Below are 24943 nucleotides of genomic sequence, written 5' to 3' on the forward strand. Positions count from 1 at the left end.
TATATCAATGTTCTCAAATATTAGCACAAAACGTTATTAATACATTGCTTATAGAACATTTTATTTATGAAACGTTAGATGTTCATCTAACGTTTTTTTTTAATGTTACTACTTGTTTCATAATGTTCAGAAAACATTCAAACGTAACATTCCCATAACGTTTGGAACATTATCAAATGGAATGTTCCCTTAACATTCTAAAAACTTTAAACATTTTAAGACTTTTTGAACATTCAGAAATAACGTTTCCCATAATCTAATGGAAATATTAGCATATTGTTCTTAGAACATATTTGGGATACAACTTCAACCGATTTGTCCATCCTGGTACAAATATATCAGAAATAACTAAAAATATGTTCGTTAAATTTATTAAAAGTTGAACTTTAAAGTTTTCAAACATTTTTTTTCTTGGTAATATATAAAAAAAAACGTCTAGGGAATATTCCAATTTTGAAAACATTATGTGAACGTTACTTTAGAATGTTTTCTTAACGTTCCGAAACAAGTGGTACCTAATTTAAAAAAAAAACATTAGAACGTCCCGCTAAAATGTTTCAGAAAAACATCCCGCGAATAATGCATAAACATTTTTCTATACGTTTTTGTACTTTATTAAAGACCAAATCACTTTTTTACAAACATTCTAATAACGTTACTGGAAGAACATTTGTTCATAACTTTCAAAAACTCTGCCAGTTCTACTAGTTCTGCCATGAACATACCATGTCCACAAAACTACAGCAATATATGATGCATTTCAGCTTTATATTCAATAATATTTTATGTATGAGCAATCCCATGATACATTTCAGCTTTAAATTCAATAATATTTCATGTACAGCACTGCATATCAACATTTATGCATTTAACATCCTAAAACATAAATCCAGTGTAGTCCCTGTTCAGCCAGCTATATATAATTAGGCCGGTCTGGTTGTGTTTAACCAGCTGGTTGTGTTTAACCAGCTCATCTGGTTACTGTAATCTGGTTAACAGTGTGCTGAGCTCATAACTTCTCCAATATGAACACAACATTAAATACAGACACAGAAACTGGACAGAATCACTATGATGTATATCGAATTACCATGATATTTCTTTGCGGCATATACCTATATTCTACTTTTGTGTGGATAGAAAGAAAAGCAGAGTCTACAGACCCTCTGGATCAGGATTTTTTGAGGATATCATTCCTTATAAAAGCATCTTTTACCTTTATTCCCTGCTGGTGGGTGGTTAAAATCAGTTTGGACTCATCCAAGAGCAGAACCTCACAGTAAAACTCCTCTTGGACTGAACAGAAACAACTCATCTTGAACTAGACAGAAGATCCACAAGAGTTCTGATCCAAACTGAAGAGCCTACAGAAACCTCAGGATGTTCCAATCCATCATCCAGCTCCTGTCCTCCTTTGTTACATGTTCTCCGCTTAAGTCTTCATGCACCTGATGTTTGCACCATCAGAATGCCCCATCTGAACTCACATGAGCTCTATGTGGAAAGGCTCATCGCACTCCTGAAAGTAAAGCCCCGAGCCTTTACTTCTGTTTTGGGCCTGTAGGTGACTTTAGCTGGTGGTGTAGGGCTGGATTGATCCGAGTGTCCCATCAAAGCCTCCTGATTCACTGAACGTGTTTCACTTGGATACATGCTGCGTGTTGCCAAGCAGCTCGCGCTGTTCATGTGTGTGACTCCTCCCTCATCAGTGTCTCACGAGCAGGACTGTCCTGCCACCTGTTGGAAACTCAGCGCATCCTCTCCTCCAAAAATGCTGTCAGTGATCATTTATTTATTTAATTACATTTTCTATTCTACATAATGATTATTTATAATAAAATAATTTAATAAATAATGTTAATAAATAACGGGAATAATATAATTGAATCAATTTTAAATTCTAATTTATAATCTATTCTAATTTCTACTATTCAAATGACACTATAATTAGCTTTGCAAACTCTATTAATTATTTATAAAAAATAAAAAAATAAATATAGGATCTATATAAATTATTTTAAATATTACATAATGGTGAATAATATAATTTAATCAATTTTAAATTCAAATGTATTTGTTTAATGTATTTCACTTTCACTTTAAAAATAGTTAAAAAAATTATTAAATCTTAAATAAATTATTTATTATAAAATGCATTATGTTTTTTTTTAACTTGCTGTGAGCAACAAATGTATGAAACATTCTCTAAAAAAGCTATTCAATATCTAAATATCTTATATACGTCACTGAATTCTATTCAAAATTCTGCTCTAATAAACTACTTTAATAGTCTATTGTTGCTCATTTCTACAATCCAAATAGCAAATTTGCAAAATTAAATTAATTCAATTAATTATTTATAATAAAATAATTTAATATAGGATCTATGTAAATAATGTTAAATATTAAATAATGGTGAATAATATAATTTAATCATTTTAAATTCAAATGTATTTATTTAAAATTTTAATTAATTTAAATAATTAAATAATAATAAAACAATATTAAATAAAATTATTTAATTTAAAATACATGATATTTTACTCGGTGTCATCAACATAAATGTATGACATGTTCTCTAAAAAATGATTATGATTATAATAATTTCTGCAAAAATGACCCATTGCATTTAAACACTAAATCAACTACAGTTCTTGCTCCTGTTGTAATATATATTAGGCTCCGTCATGCAGTGCCAACTTTCAAAATCCTTCCAGTCATTTTGTTTAATTTCTTTTGTTGTTGCGAGGACAGTAATGACAATTAAAAATAACTATGGTTGCCTTGCTTACTTTGTAAATGTATTTAGTGCAATTATCAAATGATTATACAGTATTAATAACACTAATATTATCATCATCATCATCATCATCCATTACGTCATTGAAGAGACTAAAGCAATTCTTTTGCCTGCCACAAGGTGTCGTTTTGAGCAGGCAGCTCACTGCGCATGCGCAGATCCTGACTCTACTAACAATATGGCGAAGCGTCGCGGGGACTGAAGCTACTGAGCAGAAAATCACACACAAAAGAAGACAAAGTTCCAAACAAACCCATGATATAATCAACAAACCGAGAAATATCCGTTTATTGAGCTCCAACAATATGAAATCACGGGATTTATTCCGGCTTGGGCGATTAACTCGAGTTATTTAGTGGAAGAGGACGAATGTTTGTGCAGGTAAGACTTTAAATAGCTTCAGTATTGTTTATATAAACAACATAATCTCAGATACGCGTTAATATGCAGACGTTTCTCTTAATAATGAGTTGATAAAATGCTGTGCTCTTAAAACAAGTAGTGTGTTCTCAAGCTAAAGCCTGAATAAGTTTATGTGTAATTAAGTGTTAAGAGTTTATAGAACAGCTGTGATATGAGCACTCAATCATCAATATTAAATAAAATCATATCAGTGCAAATGTCACATGTATATATAGTGTATTTTACTGCTCTATACTGTTTAAAAACTTGCAATTTACATAAAGTTAACTATATACTCCACTCTAACATTATCTCCTTTTTCTTTTTTTGTATAAAAAAATTGAAATTACATTCAAGCAATAAATATTTTAAATATTTACATTAATATTGACATTATTTTAATATATATTTCTTTGTTAATGTATTGTTTAAATTCACACACACACACACACTACATCTACTAAAATGCATTTATACTAAAATATTTGTTATAGTAACTTGTTTGCATAAATCTTCCATTGCATTTCTAGGAAAAATCCTTCTAATATTTTTCATATAATAAAAAATATTTAAATTTCCTTCCATTATATTTTATTTTAATAGTTTAATGCACATTTATTTATTTAATATATTATATATTTTGCATTTCCAGGATAAATAAAATACCACAGTAACACATTATTTTTCTCTAATAAATTGTTACAACCCTAATAAAGTCTACGATGATATTGTAATATTCTATACTTCTCAGAATTCTCTTAAATTCTGCTGTAATAAACGTCTTTAATAACGTCTATTGTTGCTGTATTCTACTCTGCTCATCTCTACTATGCACTGTAAGAAACTGCTCTAGCAGTCTCATAACCTCTGCATCTCTCTGATAAACCTGCTGTTCGTTACAGGAGTCCAGCAGTGGATTTGCGCTGCACCCCTTGGCAAGTGGCCTGCACTGGCAGACGGTGAGGAAAACTTTTTTAACACACAATATCAGTGTGCTATGATGTCTTTAAGATGAAGAAAAGTGTTGTTAATTTGACCTCTCCCCTGCTGAAGCATAAGAGGGGTTGTTTTGCTTTGACGGAGCCTGTGAAAGTGGTTTGACGTCTGTGTGTGCTGCACTTTTTAAGATCTGTCATGAGAAATCAGTGACGTTGTAACTAATCACCGACTATATAAGCAGTTTTGATATTAGTTCTTAATGTTAGTTTATGTTGCAATGATATTCGGTATTGGATTGTTCATAATTGTTAGGAATATTGTACAGTTTTGCGTTCTGTTGCATATTTGTTTGTTTTTTACTTGAAAGCTTTAATCCTTATTTATTGTATTTTGCATGGAAAAGAGTGACCAGTATTTTACTGAAAAAATGTCCATTTGTGTTCCATGGTAGTAAAAATCAGGTTTGGTTTCTGTGGGTCTTAAGAAGTCTTTATTCCTCCTTCTCAAATTTAGGCCTAATCAGAAATTAAATGAAAAAGTCATTGCATTAAATCTTATAACCAGTGCAAAAAAAAATGAATGTCTTCCTCAGTATTTTTTAGTTTTTCAATACAAATATCTAAGCATCCTTAAAACAAGATACAATTACTTGTGATGCAAAGTCTTGTTTTCTGAAAAATCGAACAAAATTGAGTTTATTCTTAATACAAGAGAAAATTTTTGTCCATGGGGTGTAAAAACTAGTTTTTCCTTTGAATTAAGTTAATTTTCTGACCCACTGGCAGATTTGTTTTTTAATCAAACTCATATTTTGATCAATTTAAGATAAGAGAGTCTTCTTATCTTACGTAGTTTTGCCCCTCAGGTAAATATATCTAGATTTAAGAATCTTTACCTTTTTTTTTAAATGTTGAATTAAAAGGTAATTGAGAGATCTGTTGGAAGTTGAATACAAGACATTTACATTTAGAGACATTTATTTCTTAATTTTTCTTTACTTGGTCTTAAAAAGCAGCTATAAGTTTTAAATGTACCTTTGTAGAGCCTGCAGAAACTAAAACTGAACTGGAAACACAAAGGATGTTTTAATGGACTTCTGAATTCTTTGGGCAAAAGTAGGTTAGTTGTAGGGATGTCAATGATTAATCGACGATTGATTAAATGTCGATAAGCGATGTAATCGCAATTTAAGTCATAGTAACGAATTCTTTTACGGTTTGACCGTAACAAACCTCATTAATATTTAATCTAGGTTTGAAGTGAGTCACAGATTTGGCCTGTTTGGTGTATATTTACAATATATTGTGCAAAGTTGCTTTCAGATAGCTTTGTGTGTTATTCATTTGATTGAACACATTGAATTAAGTATGTAGTAATATATTTGTGTAATCCCGTTTATATCCTACATATTCTACACTTCATTGGCGCTAAATGAGCAGGGATAGGAAATTGTAGATTGAAGTTTTTTTTAAATGGCACAAAACATTAGCCTTTCCTTTTCCATTTAGAATGTTTTCCCACACGAGTAAGAAAAAGTGCGGACAGTTTCCCATTGAATTGCTCCACAAGAGAGGACTGACCAACAAGAGTCTCTGCCAATGTCCATTTTTCAGCTCTCAAAGACCCAAAGCTCATTTACATGAAAAAACCCCCACTTCCAGCGTATATAGAGAAAGCCCCCCGTCCGTGTTTTCTATTCACCACCTCAGTTTGAGAACGCAAATCACAGCCACTTATAGAGCATGATTTATTATTCACAAAGGCTTATTCAGGACCTCTTGAGACTGTAATTGCAATGATAAAGTTGTACAGTAGCAGTAAACGCACAGTAATGGACATAATAATGCTGTGAACGAATAGAACGGATAATGGACTAAGAAATGTGTTGTTTAAGATGGAGATTGATGCACTTTTGTTTATTGTATTCACTGAATTTGGACTTTATGTAGCTAATATTTAATAAGTTTGCTTCATTTAGTGTACAAGGGGGTTTTACAAAACCCTTTATGTCCTTTCTATTTTGGAGCAAATGTTATGTAGCCTATGTATTGTGTTTTGGCTTCAAAACATCTGTGAAAGGACAAATCAAATCACCTTTTTCACAAAACACAAGCAGAACAAATGGTAAATCGTACGTAAAACCATTTGTCCCAAATGGCGTAAATGAAAGGTTTGCTTATATTCGTTCTGCTCGAGTTCCATTATTGTGCAGGCAATTGGTTATTGTATATTTGTGGAAATGTTGTATATACTGTGGTAAATTTAGGAAGAATTGTTGTGTAATCTGTAATCATTATTTATCATATATCAGTCGTACTATGTGAAATGTCAGACACTGTGTCTTTAAAATTATGTGCATAAATCTTGTACATAAATGCAGTTTTTGAAATGTGGTTGCATAGATTATATGATTGCTTCGATTATAGAAATGCTACTTATGCATCTCTTGCATGGAAAACTTAAGAATTGGACGAATTGCTTTTGTTCTGTATTGGTCATTTGGAAGTCAATTTGGATAAAAGCGTTATATGAGTAAATGTAAATGCTCGTGATTATAATTATTAAATTACTAGATGTAATTCATAATTATAAAATCAAATGTTAATTTTATTAATGGTTTGCAAATGTGTAAACTTAATTAACTTTTAATATAACTTCATATTATTCATTCTAAATTCCATTTAATAATTAAATGCTTGAAACTGCAGATAATTAATTGTATGCAATATAATTATTAAGTGCATATCATTATTAAATGCAGTGTTATGTGTATACTCTTGTGCACCTTGCATGGAAATAGAATAATTGGAAGAATTGCTTGTGGTGTTGTAAATTAGTCATTTAGAAGTCAGATTGGAAATGAATGAATGAATTTATTATTTATTTATAAAGGTAAATTATCATTCTAAAATTAGATGTTATAAATTATTTTTTAAAAATGTTATAACATTCTTAATTACATAATTTAACTTAATAAAACTGAATTTATTTTATTAAAATTAAATAAAATTAAAATTAAATAGAATTAATTTAGTTAATATTGTACATTCAAAATTACAATTAATAATTGAACTTAATTACATTTCTGACATTGCAAATAATTAATTATATTCCATTATGCAATTATTCATTGCATACAATTATTAAATACATATAAAACATTATACACAACAATTATTAAAGTTATTGTTTATCAGCCTATGCATGCAATGTCAGAGATCATGTCTTATAAATTAGGATTGTTTGTATATGTCATCTTGCTCTTTTTTTTGTTGTTGTTGTGTAATGAGTTTTCGGATGTTGGTAAAATTTCAGTTGCATCTGTCTGTTTGTTTGTGCGTTATAACTTTGCTTTAATGCGTTGAACAAGCATCCTCTATATGCTCCGTAATTAGGCTGCCAAATTGATCCGTTTATTGTAAATCTGGTCATGTGACCTTCAGCCGTTTTGACCCATCTCTGCATCTCAAGCACCCCGTACGCCTGGGGCGCACCGCTTCCCCTCCCCACGAGAGCTTTTAAAGCCAGTCAAGGGAAGCAGCTGTACAGTGGGGCAGAAATCTGGCCAGCCACTGCACCAACACCGGCTTGGGCTGGCTGCCTTCTGATTGGCTGAGCCCTCGCCCATGTGTCTCAGTGCTGGCTGGATGCTCTCTGGCAAATGACACAGTTGATGGGTTGCTGGGATGGAGGCTGTCACTGGAGCAGAATGGGGTAAGTCTCCGTTTAACGCCCTGATCTCTCGATGCAAGCGTGCAGATGCGTCGTCTACTGTTCCAGCTATTCAGCGTGGAGGAAATAATAGTGCGTTTGTTTGTGTGGTACAGCAAGGCGGTGCCGATAAGCCTTTTGTTTTGATGGCTGGTTATTGAGAGGGTGTGGGGGGATGTGCATAGATCGGGATTCTGGCTTTTTCGTGGGGATGCTTTAAAAGCCTCTTTTGTGCTGTGCGAGGACAGATGCACCATCAGGCTGATTATTTATAGCGATAGACATGGATTCCACACTAAATGTAAGCAGCAATTGCTCCTGTCAAGATGGAGGTGCTGTTGCAAGAAAAGCCTTTTTTTCTGATTTAGCGAACAAAGCAGATGTTTAATGCTGGATTTGTTGGTGCAAAACACCATTTAGGCTTTGTTAGATGGTGCATGTGAAACCGGGATGTTGTCGGTCACCGTGTCTTTGTGCGCGGGAGGAAGGACATCTTGACTGCAGGGAATTTTAGCATCTTGCATTGCTGGAGAAGAGGTGACTGCTTCAATGCATCAGAAGCGTTGCATGCACAACACTGCACCTCTGGTGAATAAATGCATGCATGGTGGACATTTGTAAACCGTTTGCAATTGTGAAATAATGCAGACGTGTGAAGGTGCACACATTTGTATTTTTGAAGAAAGTGTTGAAATATTAATGAGTCTTTCTTCTTTTCACTCCTCCCTGTTTCCTTACCTCGAGCCTTTTTGCTGAATAGATGTCGACCATTTTGCTCTGTCTACATGCCACGAGAGAGGATTTTAAATATATTATTAATTGCATTTTCCTGACTCTTCATTATGGTGGATTTATAAACTATAAAATTGCGAAGCTACACTCAGCAAGATTAATATTTGTGAGCATAAAATGCATCGTGATGTACATTAATTTCACCTTTAATGGCGTTTTATTACATTTAAAAGTGCAAGCGTTTGTTTATTCACAAAATGTGTGTCATCAGATGTGTGTCAGCAGATTTGTGTGGCAATCGGACTCATTCTGCCCTCATAACAGCCTGAAGAGTGTAACGTGCTGTTGGCATTAAATCACATGCATCTGTGCTGGTTAATTAGTCATGTTGCTTTGTAATAGCAAGATCTTGATGTAATTATGTGGATTTTGCAAAATATGTTTTGGATCAAACTATTCACATTCAAGTTGTAGATTTTTGTCAGAATTGCCTGCATTTAATTGCTTTCAGAAATCTGACCAATCTGCAATAAACAGGCAAATAGGAATATCTATATTTTTTGATAAATTCTGCTTCCTAATGGCCATGGATGCCCTGGAAACGGTGGCAGAATCCGTAGCCGAGTCACATTGATTTGACACAGCTGCAAATTAGCCCTGACACATTGACGGGCTGCTTGGAATGTAGGCTGTTGCTGGTGGTTAATGTACAACCAGGTTAAACATAATCTGGTGAAAGTGGAATGGAAGGAATTCAGTTTATTGTGCATGTTGTGAAATGGTCACAACATGCAGAGTCACTTTTTCGTTTGACATTTTTGTGCTGTGCAATTTTTATTTTGGAAGAAACTGTATTTGATGGCAAATGTACACATGCAGTTGCATTGCTCATAAGTATTAAAGTTCAATGTTGTTTTTTGTTTTTTTTCATGCAATATCTTCATTCTTAGTTTTTCCTTTCTGCTAGAAAATCTGTATTTTGTTAAAGTTACAATATTTGACATCACAATATTTGCAAACCTGGTCAAGAACTACAGGAAACGTCTGACCTCTGTAATTGTAAACAAAGGTTCCTGTACCAAATATTAAGTTCTATTTTTCTATTGTATCAAATACTTATTTCATGCAATAAAATGGAAATTAATTATTCAAAAATCATACAATGTGATTTTCTGGATTTTTTTTTAAATATTCTGTCTCTCACAGTTGAGGTGTACCTACGATGAAAATTACAGATCTCTCCATTCTTTGTAAGTGGGAAAACTTGAAAAATCGGCAGTGTATCAAATACTTATTTGCCCCACTGTATGTATATATATATATAAATGTGTGTGTGTATTTATAACATTTATTTAGAGCACATCTGCAAAAATGCAAAACATATTGTAGCTTTAGTTCCCTTCACACTTTAATTATTTCTGCTTGACCAAAATCCAAATGAGCTAAGGATATAATTGCACAATATATATCAAAGAGTTTTGTGAATAACAAAGAGAAAATACATATAATTGTATTGTAATCATATACTGTTATATCACCGCCACTGCTGATTGTGCAGTTATTTTTGTTAGCTAAAATTTTGTAAACATTAATCATTTGATTTTTATATTTTTTTTTTCAGTTTTATGCAGTTTTTTGGTTATTTTAAATATTTTTGAAAGCACTTTGAATCACCATTGTGTATGAAATGTGCTATAAATAAACTTGCTTGCTTGCTTAACTTATTTCTTTGATTGGTTATTTTGTCTCTGAACTTGAAGACTAATATATTGGTCAAATCAATTAATCTGCAAATTTTCTCTTTTTTATAACTTTATAAGTGTCATGGCCAATTAAAGGAATAGTTAATTCAGAAATGAATCTTATCAACCTTTAGTTCCAACCCTGTATTCCTCTCTAATTGTCTTATATATCAGAATTTTATGCATCTGTTGTCCATCCTGCTCTCTATATTTTGGCATCAGCTGTATTAATCGAGCGTCACTCTGAACCACACGTGATCGTTGCTCTGTTCTTGGATGTTGTAGGTCAAGAGATAGTCCAAGATGGCTGCAGCATCTTATGATCAGCTGCTGAAGCAAGTGGAGGCTTTGAAGATGGAGAACTCCAACCTGAGACAAGAACTCGAGGACAACTCCAACCACCTCACCAAACTGGAGACGGAGGCATCTAATATGAAGGTATGAGAACATGAAATCAAAAACCAACTCTGTTTACCTACCGAACGTGTGTTTCTTGAGTCATAGAGCACCACAGTTATGGTATATTTTAATAAGCCAACATTGTAAATTAGCATCAAACTGGCTCCTTTGTCTGTGAAAGGGACTATCGAGTAGACGAGTTTACCTATTTGGTCTGATGAATGCATAAACGTAAATATAAATAATGTTTAATGTCCCTCTGTAGTCTAATCTCTGTTGTCTAATCTAGCCACTTGTTAGTTTTCAAGACAAGTAAAAGCTTTAAAAAAGCACAAGGTGGAATTATTGATATTTTTATGTCATCAAATAACTTGATCTTGAGATCAAGATCTTGAGCTTGTGTTTGCCACAAAACCATAAAAAAAACTCAATGATTTAAGATGATAGAACTGGAAGTACTAAAAATCATTTTTCAGGGTTTTTTTGCCCTACAAAAATACGCAAATAATGTTCATGAATTATTGTAGCACATTATTCTGGAGAATAAGATAATTTTCATAATCTTTCATTGTGATGTAAGGAAAAAATAATATTGACTTGAGAGAACTTGCTAGCCATAAATATATATTTTTTTTTACCAGCTATGAAACCTCATATGTTCATTCTTTCATTAAAAACAGGCTGAACAAATTGGGGAAAACACATTTAATTATTTTAATGATTTATTATTGTTATTTTATACACCCATTCAAATAAATTATCAATAAAAATCACTATAACAATATTGAACTAAGGTATTTCATTAAAATAATAATTTTGATTGATAAAATGTATATAAAATAAATTATATAATATATATTTATATTATATATATACATATAATATAACATTTATAAAATGTATGTAAAATAACTATAATGGTATAATAATAACAACTATTATTAATTTATATAAAAACAATATGATTAAAATACTAATTTACAGTTGTTTTTCTTTGATTTAAAATGTTAGACAATAGAGCTTTTATTTTGCCGGGAAACTTCTCCTTCGAGATGTTTTTGTTTGGTTAACAACAGATATTTAAATTATTCTCAGTACAAACATGAACAAGATGTTTGGCGTATGTCACATTTAATAAATGCACATTATAAGGTGCATTGTTTGCAATTTTGATAATCGCGCTAAATCAAATCACTTCTCAGTCATAGTTAGAATTATTAAAGTTACCTTTCAACTGGCGAGTAACAATGTTTCATATTACTCACATTTGGCGGTCAGCGATTTGTTCATTTTAGGCCCTGCCTACATCAATCTGAGAAAAAGACTATACAGCTAGACTACAGTATATTTTCCTCCTACTCTTAGTCAGTTTGTGTTCAGCCTCAAAGGGTTTGTATTTAAACGCCTCAGTGCCTCATTTTGTCATCCAAACGCTGTACGGTTGGGCTCTCTTTTAATGTCGCAGACTTTCAAGACTAAAAATGTCATCCTCCGCCACTGATTTCCCACTAAGTACCCTTTCTTCTCGCAGCTCCTGACACCAAAGGCAGTATTCGCAGGCACTTCTTTGAGTCGAGCTTTTGAAGTGGAAGTGGCAGCCTGCTAGGTGGGCATTAAGAAATTGGATGTGACCTGGCAGTCTTGGGAGGGAAGACAAAAAAGGGTTTTTGAAAGAACTTAAGGCCCAAAATGAATGTGCTGAGACTTTAGAAGCTGGCTAATGTGCAAGTTTTAGAGCAAGACTGTCAGCCCGGATTGCCTACCCCTATTTCAAGACAAGGTTCAGACGAGTTCAGGAGAAAGATATGTGGCGATATTTTGGGCTGAATTGTTGATCAACTTGCTGAAATGGGTCGCTGTCACATCTAATGCTGTTTAACACGTGTGAAAGTCTCTTGAAGGGAATTTATGTCGCTCTGAAGATGTGAGATCGGTGTTGCTAAGGAGGAATCTTTGAAGCAGAAGCAGATTTTCTCTCCGTGCGTTCATATGTTGTGAAGTCCTTAAGGGGGAAGAAAGGCTTTTTTGGTTTGTTCAGTGAATATGATGGGAAAAAAGGATGTAACAGCAGTAAAGCTGTTTGTTTTAACTGTAAGCAGATCAGAGTGATTGTTTTTGATGTTGAGTTTGCTGTATGCTTTGCTAAACCGCTCTGATTTGCTGTGAAGACACACAACATTTTACTTTCTTAACGTGCAATATTTCTGATGTCAAAATGTAGGGTGAGGCATAATTATATACAGAGAATTGATTGGATCGTGAACATGCTTCTGTTTCAAATCTATAGTCATAAATATTTTCCTTAACTAATGCTAATTGTTGTTTTAACTGGCTGCTGTAGTAACAGTAGCCTTAAAGTAGTGCTGTCAAACGATTAATCGTGATTAATCGCATCCAAAATAAAAGTTTTTGTTTACATAATATATGTGTATATACTTTGCATATTTATTATGTATATATAAATACAAACACATGCATGTATATATTTAAGAAAAATATAACAATATGAATATATAAATGTATAAACATGTAAATATTTTAGGTGTAGGTGTGTGTATTTATATATACATAATAAAAATGCACAGTATACACACGTTATGTAAACAAAAACTTTTATTTTGGATGCGATTAATCATTTAACAGCACTACCTTAAAGCGATTGTCCACCCAAAAATGTCCACCCTGTTCCAAACCTGTATAAGTTTCTTTCTTCTGCTGATCAAAAGAAGAGATTCTGAAGAATGGTAGTAACCTAACAGTTTAATGTCCTCATTGCCTTCCATAGTATTTTTCCCTATACTATGGAAATCAATGGCTACCAGAAACTGTTTGGTTACCAACATTCTTCAAAATATCTTCTTTTGTGTTCAGCAGATGATATAGAACCTCGTACTGGTTTGAACAACTTACAATAATGCACAATAATGGATAAATTACTTAGAAAACACACTGTTTTCTTTTATTTGAGCAGAATACCTCAATAGAGATCTCTAAACAATGTTTTCAGTGTTTTACATAATGTAGAGAGAGCATGCATGGTTGCCAGGTTGGGAAGATAAAGTAAACCTCTGGACAGAAAATTTTATGAAAAAAGGGGATTTAAACTCTTGCAACTATGAAAGCATTTAAAAATATGTTTTCAGAAAAATAACCAGCGGGCAAGTATCGCATATGATTATGCTTAATTTATCGAGAGAAGCAGAAATTGTAAATTAACAGTTCACAAGTTGAAATATTATGAAAACTTGCACTTGTTTTTCAGAATAATGTGCACTGATGAGTTAAGTGAGACCAGGAATGTAAAATAAATATGATCCCTTTTGATTTCATGTTGACTTTAAATGTTGACTTGCATGCATTAATTTAATGTCCAAGAAAGGACCTTGCTCTCCAGATTTCCTTGTCATCCTGACTCCAGATGCCTCATGCCATAGGCCCTTTCTGAATTATAAATGCCCCGTTTCTAAAAGTAGGCATCCATTCGCTATTTGCCTGCGTCGGGTCTCAGGAAGTGAAATCCTGTTGATTTTTGTCTTATGTAAGAGCTTTTGGACGTAACCTCTTTCATCAGGATGATCTGATATTGGGCACATCCAGAACGCCCTGATGCCAGTGGTTATGCCATCCCTAGATGTAATCATAGTGTTTAAAGCACTTAATGAGAAGCTGGGTTTGTCTGGTGTGTTTTTAGCTGTGACAGATGCTGCGGAGGCCAGAGTTCACATGCTCCCTTCCAGTTATGAGATGCTGCTATTTCTAGGACTGCAACCACTAATCGATAAAATCGCTAATGATTATAATCAACGGCCAGTTTCATGATCGATTAATTGGCTCTTTGTGCTGTGCATGGAGTACCTACATGAGTGAACCGTCAAACTGCTCAGAGACTCAAAACAGCGCTGTGGCTTTGTTTGGAATTATTTTTGTTGCAAAAACATGCAATATGCTGTTTAAAACGTCTATTAGTTAACTTATTGCTTATTGAACTGTTGTAAAAATCATTTGTAATCATTCTGATTTTTGGAGAGAGAAAACGGCACTCTTCTATGATATTGATTAACTATATGAAATTATGTAAAAATATACATTTTCTGCCCCCATATCTTGAATTTTGTGCTCATTCTAAATGCATTTTAATGGACTGAATCATGCAGCGAAAGAACGCACTCTATGCGCACTCGCACTAGTCTAACCTAATAGGATAATGTGCTGTAATAGGATATATATATATAATTTAATATATGTTATATATATGTATGTGTGTTTTAATAAAGCCGTAAATATTCGGTTTATTGTATATTCCTTAGCTCTTCCATGAACTTTTATTTGTTACTTCCTGGTTAACATGTGCTGCCCTCTATCGATGAAATACTGTAAAGAACGCAGTATTTTTGACACAGTCTGTTAAACGTCTTATCTTGCCGTATAAACCTGCAGCACTGCGTCTCCATCTCTCTGTCCAAGGTATCGCTGCTTCAGTGTTGCAGTGGCACAGAAACAAGGTTTTGTCATTCATCAGAAATGCCCTAAAACACTTACATTAGTATTCGCACGATCTACTCGCTCCAGTGTTTTCCAGCATCATAACCATTTTCCTATTTCTCATGGAAGTGTTCGGAGGCCCCTTCCGTTTCCCAGCCTGTAATTTAGAGAAGCTCCCTTCCTGTCTTTGTTTGTCGGATGAATGCAGCGCCACTTCATCCTGCAGTCGCTTCCCTTCCCCTCCGGCCAGCTCAAATAAACATCTGCAGGCAGAAAATAAATAGCGCGTCTGGGCTTCCCCTCTCCACACTCGCAAATCAAACGCCCAGCAAACAACAAACAGTTTAGCTGTTTTGGTTAATCAACACGCGAGAGCAATGCAAGATTTAGCAGCATGAAGAGTCGTTTGGGTTTTCAGAGAAGGAGAAACATGGTCCTGTCTTCCTAGTTACTTAACTTGTCATGCTTGATTTAGCAGGCATGAAAATAATGTAGTGAAGTGTAAAGCGACGATCACAATTTTTTTTTTTTACTTTTAGCTGTCTAATTATGATCCAGGTGGAGTGTAATTATGGCTGATATATCACACTGGAATTAGCAGGTCAAGTCTAACAGTAGTTCTATCCTATACATTATGTCCAAATGATGATTTATGCCCTGATTTATAGCTATGTGACCCTCTCTGTCACCCTGACGGTCACGTCACAGGGATCCTGTCACCCCTGACTGACATGACAGTAGGGTGTGTAAATCAAAGATCAAAACAGATGTTAGATTTGACTTTTGATGGATTTATGAGTGGATTTATGATGTTTTTGTCTCTCACCTGTGCCATGGGGGTTTTATGGTGTTCCTTCCTGAGCTGTAGCTAGCTTCCAGCGGTTCAGGTGTTGGGTTCTTCCTGATTGTGGAAAAATAGTGGGGGGCAAAGGGGTGCGTATTGACACCTTAACAGGATCAATGTTGTTTTTCATCTGATGTTAATGCCTAGTCATCAATTTGTTCCTACCGGCCAGTCTACATCCACCTCTTGAAAAAGGTGCTATGTCCGGGCATGTTCTTCTTTATCATCTCTGTGTGTGTATGCTAACACCTCTGTAGGATCAGAACAACATACTCTGTAGGTTGAATAGATAAACTTATGAGAAGCAGTCTTAAGTTAAAAATGATTCAAACCACCAACTTCTCAGACCACCCACGCTATTAATTTCCTTCTAACAGTGAAGGTGTCTAACTGACAGTGGATATCCTCTATGTGCTTGTGTTAATGGCTTTACAACATCCACCTCATATAGATGTGCACTGAATCATGCTTTAGTTCAGTTCAGTTCAATTTATTTATAAAGCACAATAAAACAACAATGGTTGACCATTGTGCTGAACAATATCGTTTAAAAGAAGTCAAAGTACATTAAAGGATATGACAAGACAAACAAATAAACATTTTAAATAAGCCCTGCTTTAGACAAATAATCAACACTTTGGCTGATTATTTGGGCTGTCTCTCACACACACACACACACACACACACATAATGGTTTTTATACTGTACAAACTGTATTTTCCATCACCCTACACCGACCTTACACATAAGCCTACCCCTTACAGAAAACTTTGTGCATTTTCAGAAAACTTTGTGCATTTTCAGAAAACTACATTCTGTATCATTTATAAGCTTGTTTCCCTCATGGGACAAAAAAAAAAAAAAATGTCCCCACAAGGATTTTGGATATTGCCATCTTTATCTCCCATAACGTAGGGTATACCTGATACTCAGTTCTCATACTTTGTGTGTAAATAGATGTGCTGCATCTAAGAATCACAATCTTTGGTAAATGACATTTTTCTTACACCATGTTACACCAGTTTTAGTCATATTATCAAGATTTCATATGGCCGTTCACAATTTGTTTGTTGGACTGTGTATGTTTTTAGGCAAAGACACCTCTTTGTGAGCTGTCATCATAATAGGTATAAATGAAAATTAAGAAATTAAGTAACAATCTTTTCTGTTTGAGATATTTCTTTTAGTGCAACTTTGTGTCTGTCCACGATGTGTGAACACATGAAGCATCAACATAAATTAAGTCTTGCTGTTTTACCCTTAAAACTATTACAACTGAAACAAATCGAACTATTGCTGAAAGCTGCACATTCATTTAAGTTTGAGCATGTTAAAATTTCCACACTCTTGTAGAGAGTATTGATAAATTTCATCCATAACCTTTCGTACATTCAAGAGACAAAATCACTAAGAAAGAGAGTACAGCAAGACAAGAAAATGTTTATAATGCATATAGAATTCAGAAAATCTGTTTCATAAACAATTGTGAAAGTTTATTAAACGTGGATTTGTAAACTATATTTTTTATTACTCCTCTGGGTTTAGTCGTCTTGCTCAGATAGCAGATTACACAATTCACATTTTGTTTGTTTGGCCGTATTTGTTTTAAGACTCCTCTGCAAATTCATGCTAATCCTTGCATGGGAAAGAGAGCATGACGAGCACATACTTATTCATTGAACTTTTTATTATTTTGACAAACCTCCATTTCAAATGATTTCCCTTGAGGTGATTGTCCACAGAATCTTTTTCAACACAACGACATTAAAGAATGTCATCAGTCACTATCGCCATCTTCTTTGACTCAAATAAAGCAACATCTCTGGTGTACATAAGCATGTGTGCATGTGCTAAACATCTTGTTTCTCCACTTCTGTCATATTTATTTGATGTAATGTAAAACATATTTTGAGAACTATGATGTCCCACGCTTTTGTAAAGGTAATAGAAAGAATCAAACATAATCTTTACATAGGAACTATCTTTGCACAAAACTAATTTACTAAAAATCATTGAATTAAGAAATGCAAAAGTGCATCATTTAAGAAAAATTGCTATAATGCATACAGGATACAGAAATCCTCCTCTTGATCTATTGTGACTGACATTTTACTAAGTCAGACGATCAGGATTATGGATGACGCGGCTCACATTTTGTTTGTTGGACTGTGTATGTTTTAGGTGAAGACGCCTCTTTGTGAGCTGTCATCTTAATATGAATAAATTAAAATTAAGAAAAAAATTTGAGAGTGTTTGACAAAGTCAGTATTTCTTTTTAGGACAGTTATCCATCTGTTTGATGTGATACCCCCATTAAGTATCGACACGAAAATGAAGGCGTGCTGTTACACTTACAGCTGAAACATATGTAACCATTGTGCTCAAAGCTACACATTCAGTAAAGTTTAAGGTTGTACACCGTCTTGAAAAGGCTACAGACAAAATATCAAGGAATTTTGTGTGCTCCTTATGTAACTCAAGAGTTCAAGTCACTATGAAAATTATCATATGACTACAGAAAACCATAACATTATACTACATTCCCTTTGAAAAGGTTATAGACATAACACAACAGAAATATGTATCAGTATAACAAATACCTAATACTGAAATCCTCTCTTCTAAATATATTGTTAAAGTTTTAATGTTGATTTTGATGGCCACGAGACACAAGCCCTGTACTGTTTTTGGACTTGCAAAGTTGCACATTACAAGTTGAAGATAGTGTGGAAACACTATTTTCTTTGCACATGTCTCTAAACATGACTTTAATAAATAAATCACAGATGTCATGTAGTTAATTCATTGAAAGGTACATGTTTTTGACCATTTTAGATGGTCTGCACTGGCACACAGGCATGTTTTAGGTATTCATCTGACCAAAAGGTTTGATCCTGGGGAAACACGCACAACAGCAGCTGTGTGTTGTCATGATTGTCTTCAGAATTGATCCACTTTTATTAAAACAATGCGGCATGAAGTTACTGTATTCAACAGCACAGTCCCTTGAAATACTGTATTATATCTTTTCTTTCCTTTCTAAATATCTAAACATGTATTTAGCTTAAATATTAGTTGTTAAGTGTTTACAAAGTTGTCATGCCTGTATTTTATAACATATATTTCACCAAAACTAAAGGACTGAAAATTAGGTTTAGCATAAGTCAGCATTTCAGCTGTTAGCCTGGAAATACAAGTGAACAGATTTCATTACTGAGATCATCTACAGAATGTGAAACAAGCTCACAGTTACATTAGAGTTTGGGATTCTAGTTTGTTGAATACTGTTTGTTACTGTTTCACAGGTTTAACACCTCATTACTTGAAGACACGTACTGTATAAATCACAAAGTTTTTCACTGTAGTAGGTCGACTCTGAAACCAGACCAAATAAATTAGCTGGAGACTTGTAGCAGTATGAAAATTGTTGTGTTTTTATCTTTCTATGTTTAGTTTGTGTTGTTCTGAACCACGGTTTTCATTTTTAACATCACAATTCATATTATATTGTCATGTGTGATTGTAAAAGTTTTGTGCGTGAGTGTCTTGTTTTTTTTGTTTAGTTTTTTGCAAACAGTACCGCTGTTAGGGAATTAAGTTTAGTATTGTAATATAAAAATAAATTGATAGTATTATTTTAAATACTTTTTTATTTTACAGTGAATTATTACATAACATTTCTTATTTTTTAGTAATTTTTATATTTTTAATTAGTACTAATAAATAATAAATTTTATTTAGTTCTAATAAATATTTGATTTTATTTAGTGTAATGAATACTAATAGAAGTAAATTTGTATTAATAAATATTATTGTGCAGTACTACAAATAAGCACAGCAAACCTGGAATGTTTAATTAAGTTTAATATTGTAATTTTGTAATATAAAAATATTTATGTTGTATATTTCTGAGATGTAATGTAAAAATACAATTTATATATATTTTTTAAAATACATTTTACAGAGAAATAGTTTAGTAATGTTAGTATTTTTTAGCAATATTTATTTTAGTAATTTTCCATTTGTGTTTAGTGATAATAAAGTATTATTATTTTTATTGTTATAGCCATATTAATATATAATCACAAAATCTTGGCCAAATTGTGCAGTACTACAGTAAGTTTAGTATTGTGATTTTATAGTATAAAATTTTAATATTGTAATTTATGAGATGCAATGTAAAAATACAATTGTTATATTTTTAAATACTACTTTTTTATTTTAGTGTTTAATATTGTATAATATAGTTTATATTATATTTTAGTAATTTTGATATTTTTATTTAGTACTGGTAAAGTAATATTAAGTTGTTGTTATTGTTTTGGCCAAAGTGTTATTAAATGTATTATTTTGAGCAGCACTACATATAAACACAACAAACCTGGAATGTTTTTTTAATCCAATTTTAAATTGCAATCACATTCGCAACTGTTTTCCCCTCTAAATCGTACTGTTTTATTTTTGGCAAATCTATGTGGTCTAGATATTTCTATGCATATAGAAAATTGCACACTGTGCAAAGTACACATACGATATACTGCAGAAATAGTAAAGGCAGTTTTCACATAGACTACAAAGGGAAAGCATTCATTGCTTGTTTCTTTATCCTGCACCTGCTTCCAGCTAAACCAAGAGTGGGTTGTCATTTCCTATTCAAGCTGATGTCACGGTGCCAGTGGTTCACATGAGTCATTGAAGATGTGTCGTTCTGTTTCATGTTCATTTCTCTTCAGAATGCTCCTGAATTATGAGACAAATCTTGATCTGGTCACGTTGATGTTGGAGGTTCCCTATGCTGTGTGGTTCACTTTCTCTATGGATGAGCTCAGTAACCTCTAATAACGATGCCCACGTCATATAGAGCTTCCCAGTTCCTACAGTAATGACTCAGAATGCTGTAATCTTCTCATAAAACATCTTTACAGGATGGAGTTTGCACCTTGCCCAGACAAGTGCAGCGTTGCGTAGACCTTGCCTCTTCTGTCCAGAACTTGTTTTCTTCTTAATCTTTAAAGTATTTTGTAGGTCTAGATGGGGTGTTTGTGGGTGTATAATGTTCTCCAACATCATTTTTAGGTCAGTTCTTAGTAGCGATGCACCCAGTTGTCAGCCAGGGTTATTAGAGTTCACTAAATCTAAAAGTATTTAAAAAAAGAAAAAAGTTTGTTGCTTGAAATAATAAAATGTTTATTGAAATAAAATAAAATATAAAAATAACTTGGAGTTGCCAAGGCAACATTTATAATTTAAGTTTATCTTAATGTACTATAATAAGTAAAAATGAAATAAAAATGAATAGAAACTAAATAGACATTAAAAAACTAAAAAAATATATTTTTATATATTTTACATAAATATATATTTTTCCTGTGTTTTCTTCCTGCTATGTGAGCTACTGAAATGAGCCGCACTGTGAAACAGCCAATCAAAGCAGAGCTCAACATTATTATTCACAACCCTTCCAAATAAGGTAATAACAGACCATTTCGTTCTAGGGACAAATTCTATGGTTGTAAATGGACATGTAAAACCGTTTCTGGAGAATTTTTGCCCCACATACCTTTTTTACTAATATTATACCCTAGTATTCTGCTGTGGTATTGAGAATTGTGACATTTTGCTGCTCTCTAAAATGTATATGTCATATCAAGTTTATTTACAGAAAATATGTATTTGATATCATAATCAAAATCACTCATAAAGTTTTGGTCATATGGCCCACTCATCGTCATGTTAAATAGTCGTGATTACAATATTAGCCAAAATAATCGTGATTATGATTTTCGCCATAATCGAGCAGCCCTAGTATCTCGATGATACTAAAGTAACATTGATTTTAGCAACCGAAAATATTTGACCAAAAAAAAATATATATATATGTTTTGGAGGGCCAAAATAATCAAGCAAAATGGTGGATTAAAAAAACAAATTACTCAACCATTTCATCATATACTTTTATTTTATAATGTATATTTGAATAAATCTGCCATGAACACTGCAAAAAAGGCTTATCTTCAAAATTCTTCAATCAAGATACTTTTACTAGATAAGCTAAATGACTTAAGATATTTAGCCTTAAACTAATTAAACTAGTCTTAAACTAAAAAAAAATTGAATTAAGTGCATTTTACTTAAAACAAGTAAAATGATCTGCCAGTAGGGTAAGTAAAATATTCTTAAAACAAGAGTATTTTACTTAACCCACTGGCAGATAATTTTACTTGTTTTAAGCAAAATGCACTTAATTTAGTTTTTTCCCCCCTGGAAACAAGACTAAATATCTTAAGTCATTTTGCTTATCTAGTAAAAGTATCTTGCTTTAAGAATTTTTTTAAATTTTGACTAGAAACAAGGCAAAGATACTAAGTAAGATAAGCCCTTTTTTGCAGTGAAAACAAGTTTTTATTACAGCTATTAGGCCTATTTTTCAACAAAGTCAGCCTTATATGCAATTTATTTATTTTATTTTATTTTTTGAGTGTTATGAAGTAAATTTGATTATTTAATTGATTATTAAACTTTAGTTTCAATTTCATTTTTGACTGAAAAAAATATTTCAGTGCATCACTAGTTCTTAGTCTTGTTTGGGTTTTTTTCTCTAAGAAACAGTTGGGCCTAATGGTTAGAGATTCGGACTAGTAATCCAAAGGTTGCGGCCACGACTTCCCTCATCATGTGACATCATGTGACACAGATGGTATGTACTTAGGAAAAAACAAGTGCGGCGACAGACGACAAACAAGATTTAAAACATGAAATAGGCAATTATTCTAAAAAAGACAGAGGGCATCAAGAAAATGTCAATAAATGAAATTATCTGAGGTTCTCCATCAACTGTTTCTTAGAGAAAAAAAACAAACAAAACTGGTTCGAGTCTCGGGCCGGCAGGGATTGTAGGTGGGGGGAGTGAATGTCATGCGCTCTCTCCACCCTCAATACCACGACTGAGGTGCCACCGAACCCCCAACTGCTCCCCGGGCGTCGCAGCATAAATGGCTGTCCACTGCTCCGGGTGTGTGTTCACGGTGTGTGTGTGTTCACTGCTGTGTGTGTGCACTTTGGATGGGTTAAATGCAGAGCACGAATTCTGAGTATGGGTCACCATACTTGGCAGTATGTCACTTCACTTCATGATGTTTTCTTTCCACGTTTCAAGGACGTTCTGCCTTTATCACTGCGAAAGCAAAGCTGCCTGTCATCCGTCCCCGCGCTCGCACTCAAACAATAACCCAGGGGTCCCCTCTGACTCCAGGTAAGATGAAACGCACACTAGATAGGAATCAGATATGCGGGTATTTCGGGCTCCCTGTAGATGGCTGCCTAGGAGCATTGATTTCCATTACTGGGAGGATAGGATGACATTTTTAAAAGTGTTGTGAGATTGCAGCTCCACACATGAGTGGGTGGATGACTCTAATATTGTACCAAGGGCATCTGCATCACGGTAACCTGATTCCTTCGGACGTTGACTCTGAGAAGAGCAAAACTAGGACTTCCATTATAGCCTCAGCGGTGCATTAGGAAATTGAAGTCCATCCGAACTGGATGGATTTGTCTGTTGAAAATGCTGTAATCTACTCTTATAAAGGTTATTTTGGGATTTCAGTTAATCACTTTTGTTATATTAGAAGACTAGACCTTTTAAAACATGGATCAGAATTCCCAATGCAGTTAACTTATAATATATTTTAAAATATTGATTGGTGGTGTTTGCGAAGTCAAGCATCTAGTATTGTTACTGTTATTCATAGTCAGTGTTTTGAACCAAGTGAATATTTTATTAGTTTTTTTAAATGTATAAATTTATATATATGATATTAGTTTTTTATATTTTTGTTTTATTCTTAATTTTGTATGATTATATTTTGTTTTATATTATGTTTTTATATATTTTTTTATTTATTTACAAATTTCTATTATTTTGTTTTATTTTAATATTTTTATTTTAAATGTAATTGTATTATATTACATTTTGTTTATGTATATAGTATATTATATATATATATATATAATATAATATTAGATAAAAATCTGGTTTATTTCTCATTTTTTATATTCAAAATTTTTCAATTTAGAATTGTTTATTTTAGTTTTATTTATATAATTATTGTACTATTTAAGATTATTATATAATATTTATGTTATTTATTGATGTATTATATAGTTTTGTTTTTAATTTATTATACATTTTTATTTTGTTTAATATTGCATTATTTTGTTTTACAATTTTCTTTTATTGTATTATGTATTTATTAGTGACGGGCATTTCAAGCAAAAGTAATATCGAAAATCGCTGGGTATTATTCGATTTATTCGAAAATAGCACCCCTTCCCTGTATGCATGCACGCACGTCACGTTATAGTGTTACACACCCATAAACAGAGAGAGAGAGAGAGAGAGACCATTCACGCTTTTAATCTGTATGATAAACTGTTCAATTTATTTAAAGATAGGCTATCTTAACTCAAGCCATATAATGATTGTAACATGCTGAAACATATTAATATAATAAACGTAACAGCACTTATTAACATAGTAGTCCATACATTAGCATAAATCAACTGCTCATAAGGTATTAAACTGCTCAAAAAATATATTCCAATACTTTCTCTCGCAATTATATCATTGGGTAATTATACTGTATATTAACTGCGGGGCGTCAGTGAGCCGTTATTAATTTGCGGGGCATTGAAAACGCTTTTGAATGCGTGTGCGCGTGACCATTTACTTTCACTTTGGAGATTAGTGATCACATGTTTATACTATGGAGCGGCAGTGCTTATCACACATTTTACAAGATTAGATGTTTGTCAGTGGTGCTCAGGATCTGCAAATCTTTCGCCATTGTCCTACTCTGTTGCTGTTAAGTGAAACTGCATGTACTGTAATGT

At 33.1% G+C, this 24943-nt stretch overlaps 2 protein-coding genes across 2 annotated transcripts in view; one reads left to right on the plus strand and one right to left on the minus strand.

The window, feature by feature from the left end:
- Nucleotides 1-1663, minus strand: part of LOC306863908 (band 4.1-like protein 4) — a 52859-nt gene extending 51196 nt beyond the window's left edge. The window contains exon 1 of the mRNA XM_079407502.1: nucleotides 1217-1663. Coding sequence (XP_079263628.1) covers nucleotides 1217-1315 — 99 coding nt within the window. The 5' untranslated portion in view covers nucleotides 1316-1663. The remainder of the gene's footprint in view (nucleotides 1-1216) is intronic.
- Nucleotides 1664-2943: 1280 nt separating this feature from the next.
- LOC306864205 (adenomatous polyposis coli protein-like) overlaps nucleotides 2944-24943 on the plus strand; it is a 42545-nt gene continuing 20545 nt past the window's right edge. Inside the window, exons 1-3 of the mRNA XM_079408030.1 lie at nucleotides 2944-3181; nucleotides 4105-4161; nucleotides 10612-10764. Coding sequence (XP_079264156.1) covers nucleotides 10630-10764 — 135 coding nt within the window. The 5' untranslated portion in view covers nucleotides 2944-3181; nucleotides 4105-4161; nucleotides 10612-10629. The remainder of the gene's footprint in view (nucleotides 3182-4104; nucleotides 4162-10611; nucleotides 10765-24943) is intronic.

This window comes from Barbus barbus (genome assembly GCF_936440315.1).
Source record: "Barbus barbus genome assembly, chromosome: 45".
Lineage (NCBI taxonomy): Eukaryota > Metazoa > Chordata > Actinopteri > Cypriniformes > Cyprinidae > Barbus > Barbus barbus.